Source organism: Berkeleyomyces rouxiae (genome assembly GCF_048999995.1).
Source record: "Berkeleyomyces rouxiae strain 22BRR77 chromosome Unknown BrBRR77_ptg000003l, whole genome shotgun sequence".
Taxonomy (NCBI): domain Eukaryota; kingdom Fungi; phylum Ascomycota; class Sordariomycetes; order Microascales; family Ceratocystidaceae; genus Berkeleyomyces; species Berkeleyomyces rouxiae.
In genome coordinates this window covers 2,866,690-2,878,886 of record NW_027396493.1, presented here as the reverse complement: position 1 = coordinate 2,878,886, position 12,197 = coordinate 2,866,690, and the positions used below count along the sequence as shown (strand labels likewise).

Sequence of the window (12,197 nt, the reverse complement as noted above, 5' to 3'; positions counted from 1 at the left end):
ATAGAGGAACCCGAACTTGTGAAGGTGAGGGCTCATAACCTGTTGTGGTCATTTTGCATGAGGGTTTATTTATTGAGATTTTCTATGAGAAAAAATAATGTAGTTATATGCAGGTCAGTGGTTGAAGTCACGTGGCGTGGCTGAACCGGCATAACACTATAACAATTAGAAGAAAGTGATCGGGTAGGAACGTGTGGAACAGAGCCATCGCACAGAAGGAAACAAGAGTTACCCCGAAGGACTTCCCGGAGACTGCCACCAGTAAAACACGGTGGCAGGGTGCCTGATGTCAACCGAAGTCAGAGGGATTGAAAGCGGATCAGCAGAGACATTCTCAGAGTCCTCGTCAGAGTCCGCGTCGTCAATGAGAACACCCTCGTCGTCGTTGAGGTAGGATGGTTCGTTGGCGTAGGAGCTTGGAAAGGAGTCGACCTGAGGGGGCCCGTCAGGTCCATCTTCCTCAACTTCAAGAAGCGCATTTGGCGTTGAATACTGGGGAAGAATAACCAATCGTGGGTGTTCCCACAAAGGAAAAGAGCGGTTACGACGAATCACCCGAAAGAACTCGTAACGACCGGAGACAACTTCATGACAATGCACAAGGTGTTTGCAGATCAAAAATCTGCTCTCCAGAAAAGATAGGCAGCCAAATGTCCATTTGTCAGGATCAGTGTGGTGCCTGACTATACTCTCGTCATCCGCCTCTTTCCCTTCTAGCTCCGTCCGAATTTTCTGGAAGTCTTTCCGCCAGGGCGCAAATCCTTGTCGATGGTTTCCCTCTAGAATGTTCTTCATGCGCCAAACTGAATCCGGAACAACCCTGTAGATGATGACCCACAGTGCAAGATCAATGCGGGGCTAGTTGAATCGATTGAGAAAGTCATGTTTCAGTTTTCTCAAATGAGACTCAACGATCATGGTCGTCTTGAGAACTGGGATCTCTTGGGGGTTTGACGACCTGGCCCACAGCTTGCACTTTGCAAGGGAATACCAGTTTGAATACAGGTATGCCCACAAACGAGGGAAATCTTTGTGCTTACACCATTCATACATATCCGTTGCGCATTGACAATGGATCTCAGCTGGAGTCCAGAAGGTTCCACTCGCGTCGGGGATGAGAGGATGCGCGTCAGAATACCACAAGAAGATGCCCACCACCGTACCCTTCTCTGCATTTGGGCTCGGCTTCAATCTACCTCTTCCGATGCTCGAAATATCGCGGGATGGACACTCGCATCGACCAAAGCTTGTTGGTGTAGCGTGGTTCTGAAAGGAGAGTCCGCGCCGACACATAAGGACCTTCGTCGCGTTTCCATATTGGGGCATTTGACCGCCTCCAACGGCAGTACACCTGGTGCTAAACCACATTCTCACATCCCGGTGTGCCTGAATTCACCAGCTCTCGGTATATGTCAGAAGGAGATGATCAGGTAACCGAGAATCAATGAACCTCTGGCAAGGGATACTAAGCCTCACAGTCTTGTAAGGTTCGTGGTACTCGTGATGAAGCTCGAGGGTTGGACGTTGAACACTCGTGGAAGGTGCCAGTGTTAAGTAGCCTTTGCACGGAAATCGTTTTCTGCGATAGACATCGCGAATATTCCTGTTAACGCTTGAGGCGACATGCTCCAAATTCTGGCAGCAGTAGCAACTGTATTTCGGTATCGTGAAACGATTGTTAGTTCCCGAATGCCTGAATCGAAGCCCGCCTTCCACAGAATGATGCCAACAAGCCCCTTTATAGATTGGGTTGTCGTGAGACCTTTGGGGGACTAAGGATCAAAGCTGATGGGGAGACAATCCGTGGGAAACACCTTCGGGACGTGTAGGGCCTGCGTCTGGCCTTATATTTTGCGTTAGCAGCTTTTTGCACGATAAATCGGGGCGGGAAATGGCGATGGTTCGTACCGGATGATTCCATTCCTTCAATTCGTTGACAAAGTCATATCTCAAATTGAAACTTTCCACAAGTGTGCGCTGCTTGTCGTTGCGGTGGCAAGTTTTCCGAGGCGAGCCATTCAGGAAGCGGCTAAACTCATTGGAGTCGCGGTGAACTTTAGAATTTAAGTACTAAATCAGTGAAGAATACATTTTCGGTAGGAGATGGGTATGAATGTGGTAAAAATTCGAAATGTCGTGGCAAGTTAGCGTTGACACGAGTATCTAGTGTCGTGAATCTGTTTTGCTCTGTCTGGGGGTGGAGAGGCAAAAACGAAACAGAGGGGTCTGATGAGGAGACACTTCACCAATCTGACAAAAGCGGGGAAGAAAACTGTGGTTTTCTCTTCTCTTGACTTTGATTTGTGGTGGTTTAATGAGATCATTGGGGTCCACACATTGGCCAGAAGTGTCAAAGCGTGTAAAATACCACTGCGCCAAAAAGACGAACGTTCATTTGGACTTGCTTACTTAGTAGGGCTTCTATCTTCCATTATGTACGCTGGGCTATACTTGACCCTCCTTGCGCATGCTAACTGGATAACTTGGCCTTTTCGTAGTGATCCTAACAGCGATAGTTTGACAAGAAGCACCCTATTGGGTCGTTAGACGTCGAGGCACCCCAGGGTCCTCGAAAATCCCTCCAAGATGAAGGTTTGGAAAACAAAGGAAAAGTTATGTGGTACGTCTACCCCGGGAAAAGAGGAAAAACCGGTCGGAACTGGGGAGCGGGAGGGGACTCAAGCAGCGCTATCCTGGCTAAGTGTTAGTCACTCACATCCCTAACCCTCCAACACGTGACCCTCTCCGACGACTTCATGCAAGTCCGCTCAGACGTCACACCATCTTCACTAGCAAAACGATCTATTGAACGCACAACTCCAACCCAACACTCTAATGCCATCCTCTAATCTAATTCTCGGATGACCTCCAACTCACCGGCCGGCATCGGGAAACATATCAGTATAAAAGGAGGAGAGGTATCGGCTCTGGAGTGGAAAAGAACTTGAGGATTTGATGGGCATCTTTTCTGTTAATGCATTACTTTCATATTCGTTTTATAAATACAAATTTCCTATTTGAGCAACTCCGTCAATCATACAATTATCACGCTTTTCTCAATAGGCTATGGGCATATTTCTACAAAGAATTTTGTCTCTTCGATAAACTTGCGGAAGTCGTGTGCGCCCTGTTTCGTAGATAGGGTTTCGTTGATAGTAGTGTGTATGGGCCTCCTGGTGAAGACCTTTGACAGACGTTTGCCTTTCCAACATAAGAAGAAGTGGAGGGGGTCTTTTTGTTTCCCACATGAGCATGTGCTTCTGAAATCAGTGTGGTTCATGCGTGTGTGGTATTCATCGAAGTCCCCGTGGTGGGAACAGGTAGCAAGCAGCCAGCCGAGAGTCCTTCTAGACATAGATAGTTCGAAGGGGGGCTTCAGGGCCACCGTGAGCCCGAGGTCCTTGTATGACGTGGGGGCTGAGGTAGCCCACCATTCTGTATACGCAGCGCGTAGTTTTTCGCGTGCCACACGGTGGACGTGGGCGATGGAGGAAACGAGGTCGGGCGGTAGGGTCAGAGAGGCGCCTTCCTTTGCTAGAGCGTCAGCCATCTCGTTGCCGGGAATGCCCTTGTGTCCAGGGGCCCAGAACGGGAGGATTTGTGTAGACGATAAATATAGTCAAGTCAAGTCAAGGTCTTAGCTAATGTTAGTTGGTGAGGCTCCAGGGAGGAGGCAGTCATGAGCAGCTTGGTTGTCTAGAACCACCAGGATATTGTCGGCTAAGTAGGTGCATGGAGTTCGGAGGGCCATTCTCAGGTGGGTTGAAGCATGATAACTAAAACGTGGGTGTAGAGTGGAGCCACCGAGAACTGTTGATGCATTGCGAGTACAAACCCTTGAATCGACCGATTTAGGGTTGATTCACAACTCCATCTAAGTTGTCTCAACATGCTGAAGATACTCCGAATACGTCCAACGTGTGATAATGACTGTGGCACCACTATCTCCCTATAGATTGATTTCTCTTCCTCCGTGGCATGCTCAAAACATCATTCGCCATCATCAGGAGAACACCAACAACGACGCCCATGACTTACGCTGGAAGTCTTGTCCTCCGCACCAGAGGTCCTATTGATCATCTCATCTGTGTTGAGGTTTGGAAGGCGAGGATTTGGATATAAAGAGTGATGCTATCCTTCTTCTGGTACTTGTAGCTTTTGATTTAGAACTCATCGGTCATCGTTCTCTTCTTGGCTGATAATTGAATCTCTACTTTTATCTATCTCTGTGAGCTTGTGACGGCCCGGAACCTACTTCCGTCAGAGGACAGCAGTAAGTCTTCCTATTGAATACCGATGAGAACGAGGCTACCTTAGATCTCTATAATGGTAGCAGAACTGCAATAAGTAATGAACTTTATTGATTGATTTGCTGGAGGCGAAGGAGTTTGTCAAATTCAAGGTTACAATCTGGTATCTCGACCCCACGTCGTCATTTGAGTGAAACATTTTGTTTTATTTTCAAACTAGTTCTCCATAGTCATAACTAGCCCAATATCTTGAAAACGCATGGTGATGGAAGCATGGAAGCTTAAAAACAGGACAGCTTATAAGTACAAGACAAAGGGTAATTGAAGCCATATTCCCAGAACCGGTCACGGGATATACTCGTGAAATGTGCTCTACAGGTACGCAGTTGCAAAATTAACTTGGAATCACAGCCAGTGAAAGCTTAGCATTCCCAAGGACAGAGTGGGTTGCGACCTTTATTTTAGACCAAGACTCTAGAGGTGCCCCAATATGTCAAGGCGAAAGGAGACGTAATAAATAAGAAGATAAGAGTAAGAGTAGGGGCATGGGTTCTGACAGATATTTAACAGAGTGGATTCAGAGCTTGTAGTTGTAGAGCCGGCGAATCAGATGTGAATGACTTTGGAGTCTCTTGCTAAATGAGCTTTGGAAAAGAGAGAGCTGTACATAGCCCACAAAGTCAACACTGCAACTGCTGAAGATGTAAACTTTTATTGTGCTGACTTAATGATGGCTTTTGGCTCAACTTGAGATCTATAGACGCAGGAATTTAGTAGTATTACTTGAACCAACACGATAAAATGGGAGTCCAGAGAGACTGTATGAGGAGATGAAGCAAAGTGGCTCAAAGTGTGATGGTACAGTTCAATTGGAAGTCTTACCAATGGACGTCACCTTGGCACTCATTCCACAGCTCCTCGAAAACTGGCAGACAGGAAAATTCCATGCATAAATAGATGCTGCACAAGTCACGAGGCGCCCGAACTTTTCTGCGAAGTACCGGAGCAGTAGTAACCTGGGTTGTGGATTTGAATACTTTGTAGCCATTCTCCCGGGTGGAGATTTCAGCACAGCATGTGTTGCAGGCCGTGTGGGAAGTGCTAATATGTTCCAGGCATGGGGTTCTTTTGGCAAGGGGTCCAGCCAACGAACGAGAAAGAAAATTTGGCGTGAACCAAGTAAGCAGCACACGTGAATTAAGATAAGCGGGAGTGATGCGAAAGAGGATAACGACTGGGCTAACAAGTTGTGTCTGACGAAGGGCGAGTGGCAGAGCCCAGCGATTGTGGTCGTGTGTAACCATGGTGCATGCAAAATTAAGTGTGAGTAGAAAGTATCGACTTGATAGAAAAGCAGAAAAGTGTCGGCACAGTTGGCAGATGTCTGAGGCGTGAGATTGAATACAAGAAATAAAGATTTGGCAGGGCATGGAGGGGAAGGCGCCTTTCACATACCTTTTGGCAAAGCAGACTACGGGGAGGGGGGGGGATGGAATTTAGTTTTATAATGCAATCGGCATCACGATGGCCGAACTTGGGGCTCTCGTCATATGCCACTGATATCTGTTTAACTACTTCTGTGACTGCTTACAATACGACTAGCCCATTATAGGCTACCGACCAGTCTTTGGCTTTTGATGTGAGTTTTGATGTGCTTCCAGAAATGAATGATGGGTCCCATCTCGTAGTGCATAAGCTAAAAGTAAATGGGGTGTTAAGCCACGGTTTGTATCACCATACCCGGGATAACAAATATCGTGAGGCTACAGTCAAACTTGCCGCGCTCATTTATTTTGGACTCGAGTTTATCAGGTGATCCCGTTAGACGTTGACATGTCATCTTGATGGTGTTAGTTTGGTAGTGGACCCGCTAAGCCTTAAGTCTGGCCAATCAGGGCGCGTCTCTTAGAGATAGGGTTTTTGTGCAACTTGTAAAGGACAAGCGCAACTAACTGTATGCTTCATGTTATTCCTAGCTTGGGCAGATTCAGGGTGTTTTGCCGTTCTGTGCAGAGTGCTCCGGATAGATCATCCTGTGTTTGGGGAATAAGGTATAGTCTTGATGAAGACCAACTTGACTGGTTCCGAGGCGGTGTCGCTATATGTTCTATTGGAATTCACAAATCTTTGAGTGCCAGCCACGGTGATGGCGGAAGGTAGAATTGCTTCATAATAACTTGTGTGACTCTCTCCCATCACATACGATCATAGCTTGTAGAAAGCACGGGATCCCGTCCGCTCTCCCTTAGTTAACCTACAAAGCGCTGGATCAGTACTACGGTGGGTGACCACGTGGGAATACCCAGTGTTGTATGTTTCTTTTTGCATATCTTCTAGATTTGCTTGAACCTTTTCCTTCTTGTTTCCTCATTTCATGATCAGGTTGAGAATGTGAGCTAACAACAACCTTCCCTCCTACAACCCTCATGGTCCCCTGTCGTATGCCGAGAATCCCTCGCGAGTAGACAGGTTAAATAAAGACTTTCAATTCAATTCAATCCTACAACCCTCGGGGGGGTACCTTTGAGGTCGGCCTCCCCCCCCTCGAGCCTAGGCTGAGGGTCTCACGAGGACAGCAACACGATCCCAATGCTGCTGCCATTCTCGTCTCTTCAACATGACAACGAGCTGCGAAGCCAGAGTCCGCTTTCTCCCAACTTTGAGGGATTTCCTCGCCGTCGACTCGCCCCCTTTTCACGACACCCTCCTCGCGATCGCCGGCCCTTCATCGCCGCCACACACACCAACTCGTGGATCCATCTTTGCAACTCGGGACTGTCCATTTGAAGGTTCAGACAGTCCATCACCTTCTTTTCTGTTTCTTTTGTCTTTCCTTTGTCCTGCTGTGGCACTCGGGGACTGAATCGGGCCTCAGCCATGGTTCGGTGCGGCGGACACTTCGAAAAGCGGAAGGATACGCTCCTAGCCTCCGGAGGCTCACCTGGTATGGTTTTTCACCCGCTCAACGACTCGGGTTTTCCCATGCCACGCTGGTTGTGATGGTCGACTTTGTGTCTGGCCACGTTTCTCGGTCGAACGAATGTTGGTGGGGATGGTCAACTCCTTGTGGGGGTTAGGGTTTATCCGGGGACATTGTTTTTTTTTTTTTTTTTTTTTTCTTTTGTTACTTGTTTCCTTGTCGCATGCAGAATTCCATTTACTGGTTGTCCTACGCTCGCGCGGGGGTCGAAGGGCCCCGATGACCAAGGTCTTCTCATGTTTGGCAGACCCGAGAGGGCCTGTGTCCGCCTCACGGCGGACCGTGTAATGCTTTTCATGTAGCTTAGTCACGTTAAATAAAGTCAAGTCAAGTCAAGTGAGCTAACAACAAGCTTGTCGTGTCGTCGACCGTATTCTTAACCCAACAACCAAGATCGGAACGTCCCCAAACTAGATCGATAGCGTCAAGTTAAAGCTTCGCAATTGGCACATCCACAGGCCCGGCTGCACCGCCTACGTATACTGGGTCCCTGGTCACATGGGGGTGCAGGGAAACGAAGCGGCTGACGAACGCGCAAAAGGAGGCTCTGCCAGGGACCACGCAGAGACAGAGTTTATGTCGCTTGCCCGGGCCCAGCGGTGGCGCAAAACATGGCTCCAGGAAGGCTCTGACAAGTGGTGGAACACCCAGAAGAAGCCCTCCCATCTGACACACCAGTTAGATGCGCCCAAACTCTGGAAGCACGAGTATAAAAGCTTCGGACGACAGACGGTTGGTCGTGTGCTGAGTGCGAGATCCGCTCATGGGGACTTCGCCCAGTACCACCGCCGCTTTGCTCACGAAGACGCCGAACTACTCTGCCCAGACTGCAACGAGGAGAAGTCTGCCTTTCACGCATGGACCTGCGCCCATGTCGCTAGACCTTTCCAAGAAAGATTCATTCAGAAGCTGATCGTCTCCGAGAAGGGCTTCCGCGCTCTCGCAAAGAAGTTGATGCCCAGCGCCACGCAGGCTGAATAAATCCACACCACCTTCTCACATATTTCCTTTGTCTGCGGCGCCATCTTTCGAAGATATGGTTTTTCGTTTTTTGTTTTGGTTCTGTTCTGTCTTTTCTTTTGCTACCATGTGCTTTACTGCGTTCGTTTCTGTATACTTTCCGTTTTTTTTTTTTTTTTTCTTTTGTTACTTGTTTCCTTGTACCACACATGCAGAATTCCACCCACTAGATATCCTAAGCTCGCGCGGGGGTTGAAAAGCCCCGATTTCTAGGGTTTTCTCATGAATAGCAGATCTGCTAGGATCTGTGTCCGCCTCACGGCGGGCCGTGTAATGCTTTTCATGTAGCTTAATCACGTAAAATAAAGTCAAGTCAAGTCAAGCCAACAAGCTTGTCGTATGCCGAAAATCCCTCGCGAGTAGACAGGTTAATAAAGACTTTCAATCAATCAAGGGAAGGTATCTTATTCATAAAGTAAACAAAACATTAAAGGTATCATGAAGTACACTGCACAGCCAGACTGGCAAATTTGCCCGACAAACTAACCCTCAAGACGCTCGTCACATATCAGGCGTACTGAAGATCTTTCTTCGCCCTTCCACACCTTGGAACCATCGTTGCATACAGCGACTGCCTCCCGCAGATCACCAACCATGCCCAGAGGCCCACTGGCCACAACTATCGATTCACCTCTAACAGTAGCGTTAACAAACTCTCTGACAGTTGCTATGATCTCAGGACGACCCCAGGTAACTGTGTAACGAGTCTCATTGTTCAAAGAGGAGGTCGAGTCCGAAGAAGAAACCTGCTTCTCGGGGTTTGGGGAAAGGTCATCCGCAGTCTTGACGTTTTTGTTGTCACACTTGGCTTCAGCCGTAACAAACATCTTGACAGTGACTTTGGCAGAGACAGGCGCTAGGATTGTCTCAAGCTCAGGTTGAATCCATTCGATGTCTTGTCTTCTGCGCACAGCCCAGATAAGCTCAATCTTGCGGTCTGACGATATGCTCACAGCCTTGGCTAGTTGAAGGAGAGGCGGCAAAACGTAGGCAATACCCGTGCCACCAGCAATGCACAGAATGTTGGAATCGGGCTTGAAACCTTCGGCAATGTTCTCACCGTACGCGCCGGTAAGGATAACAGATAGTGTGGACTTAGGGTCGGCAGCAAGTCTACTCTCAGCCAAAGCAGCAATTTTCTTTGTCTCGCCGCCCTTGGCACGGATCACATAGGACTGAGTCATGGTCTCTGAAGACTTTGAGTCGGGGGGCGCCGAGATGGGGGTGAAGGGATGCGACTGCCACCAGCCAGACTGCGGGAAGCATAGGAAAAAGTGCTGACCAGTCTTCCACGGCTTGTGCTTGACAGCAAGGTCTAGACGGTAGATGTCACCATTGACATCGTCCTTCCAGAGCTTTACTGAGGCCTGGGCGGGAATGATACCCCACGTGTTGCCGCGATCATGCAGCTGGAAGGGGCGAATCAGACGGAGGGCACGGTCAAGACCCCACAGGCAGAGACCAGGAATCAGAAAGCATTGCAGCTTCTCCCAGTGTCCAATCAAGGCACCAATGTACACCATGGCCAGAACATAATGCGCTTTGCGGAAGAACTCGTAGCCAGTGATATGGCGAATGGCCCATGGCAGACTGAGGAGCCAGATGAGTGCCAGGAGCGCAATGGCAACAAACCCCCACTTGACGTATAGTTGAGGTACAAAGACGTTCCACACCCTAGGCTGCGGCTGGTACAGCCAGGCTTCAACCATACACCAGCCCATGGTATGCAACATGCTCTGCACAACGATCAAGTAACCGACCCAGCGGTGCAAAAATAGGAATGACGTGTAGGGAATGCCAGTGGCATATGACAGGAACGACTCACGGCTGGCCAGTAAGATCGACAACGGGGTCAAGGCATACGCCAAGACGCCGACACGGTTTGACCAAGGGCCAAGAGTGGTACGGGTGTTGTACGTGTCGACTTCGTTTTTGACCGGCGTCTTCCACTTCTTATAGATCAAGCCAACAAAGGACCAGATGGTCATGTAGATAAGAAACAGGCCAAACACGGCGACCTGATAGCGGGTGACATGGCCGAAAACAAAGCGCAGGGGGTTGTTGGGCAACAAATAGCGGCGAAGGTTAGATTGTAACGCAGCTTTAGCGCGGAAGAAGCCGCCGGGTTGGGCTTTGGCCTCAAGGGCCGAATCGAGAGGCACAGCGCGCGAAAGCACCACATAGCGGTTGACAGCACAGCAGATCAGGATGAAGGCAACTGTCAACCAGAACACGCCGGTGTAGATCATGCCACGATCGTGGGAACCGTAGACCAAATCGAGGTACTCACAGGAGCCCGCATCGTTGGTACAAGGGATCACGCGATCGGCATAGCCCCAGTGAGGTTCCAGTTGCGTTGCACTGGCAAAGTCTTGGATGTGGCCGCCGTGGCTCATAGCTGATGATTGGTAATGGGTGTGTACAGATAGGTCGCTGCAGAGACACCAAAGGTAAGGTAAGGGAATGAGTTTAGCAGAATAGAGCAAGACAGATCAGGTATGCAGAAGAAGAAAAGAGGATTGTGTTAAGCAGCCCAGTGGTCTGTTGCTAATGTGTGGTTTGTGGTTGGTAGATTTCGATCCCTATGCGGGGGCATCCGAGTGCTCTTATACAAGAACAAGAACAGATCCAGAACTCCTGTGATCCCAAGAGTGAATCTGTAAATTTATCCAGCGCAAAAGCTCCACAAACCTTCTCATCAAGCTGCTCTCGTTTTATGTCGTAATTTGCAATGGGATTCTTCCTCTCCCGCCGCCTCGAGGCCAACATTACGGGGCCGTCTTACGCGGATAGCACAACACTTCCCCTTTCCAGTAGTGTGTCCGCTTTCTGTCTCTCGTCTCTGGGGTTATCTAGAACGTTTCTCTTGGTGTTTAAGTGCCAAGCACTAGGAATGGCAAGCTAAACCTTAATTACAGCAACTGGCAGGGGTCGCCTTGAGCATGTATGAGCAAGTTTCTTGGCTGCCAAACCATTATGGAGGGTTACTTTCTCGGAGAAGACAACAACATCAGAGTGGCGGCAGAGCCTCCTGAGGCCATTGTGGGGAGAGGTGGCCATCAATACTTGCAGAGCTGCGCATGTTTCTACTGCACATGTAGTTCTAAATTGTATAACGTTAGTTAGATATCGTTAGCTTGTAGTAAGTGGTCGTAACAAGCTATTTTATGACTGACGACGGACAAATGCTGGGGCACTAAAACCTAAATCCAGGGTGTTTGCTCACCATAAGGCACGTCACACACTTGTCCCCACGTGTCTCCGGCCGGGCTTCTTGATGCCACTGCCGACGACATATCTTCAAGCACTTGTTCTCGCCCGTCTTCCACATCCAGTCTCTCGATCGATACCCTCCGACGTCCGATATTCTCTCTGCCCCTCATTGGACATGCCCTCTGCCTGTTAGTCCAATCAAGAACCTGCTCAACCAACTCAATAAGCTGGAATGCCAAGACATACGCCTGTAACCACACTGACGTGGAGGGATTAGACCACATCTACGGTCGCCTTGCGATGCTCCATGTTTGCTGCAAGTGGCTGCATGTAACTGTAATTTCAGAATTGAAAACTTGCTCACCAGTTGGCGTGTGTCATAATCGCTTCCTTTCTGTCGTTCAGCTTTTCTATTTTCTCTGGGTTCTGGAAGCGCATGATTCCAGCTTCACGATTTGCAAAGGCTGTTTCATCTGATTCGGGAAGCCCGTGCTCAGTAACCCTCACTATGTTGCCCCAAATCTAGGGAATGTCTCCCTTTTCTCCGAGACTTCGGCCCCAGATCCACGGCGATAATGTGCCGGACCTAGAGTTGAGCGTACTCAGCCCAGTCATAGTGTTCATCAGATTCCATAGCAAATTATTATTTTGTTCGGCGTCGGACTAGGTCACGTGAGTCATTAACCCTACTATATCGTTGGACGTCGAGGCGCGCTGGGCCTTCGAAAATACGC

General features: G+C 49.0%; 3 protein-coding genes across 3 annotated transcripts; 1 reads left to right on the top strand and 2 right to left on the bottom strand.

The window, feature by feature from the left end:
* Nucleotides 1-228: 228 nt before the first annotated feature.
* BROUX77_003981 (uncharacterized protein) lies at nucleotides 229-884 on the bottom strand (the record flags this gene model as incomplete). The annotated part of the gene is made up of 2 exons (XM_073748692.1): nucleotides 229-464; nucleotides 839-884. 2 exons carry the CDS (start codon nucleotides 882-884, stop codon nucleotides 229-231), a joined length of 282 nt encoding a protein of 93 aa, XP_073606406.1.
* Nucleotides 885-7,728: 6,844 nt separating this feature from the next.
* Nucleotides 7,729-8,211, top strand: BROUX77_003980 (uncharacterized protein; the record flags this gene model as incomplete). The annotated part of the gene is made up of 1 exon (XM_073748691.1): nucleotides 7,729-8,211. The coding sequence occupies one exon, from the start codon at nucleotides 7,729-7,731 to the stop codon at nucleotides 8,209-8,211; it is 483 nt and encodes a 160-aa protein (XP_073606405.1).
* A 521-nt stretch (nucleotides 8,212-8,732) lies between these two features.
* BROUX77_003979 (uncharacterized protein) lies at nucleotides 8,733-10,646 on the bottom strand (the record flags this gene model as incomplete). Its single annotated transcript, XM_073748690.1, has 1 exon — nucleotides 8,733-10,646. The coding sequence occupies one exon, from the start codon at nucleotides 10,644-10,646 to the stop codon at nucleotides 8,733-8,735; it is 1,914 nt and encodes a 637-aa protein (XP_073606404.1).
* Nucleotides 10,647-12,197: the final 1,551 nt, after the last annotated feature.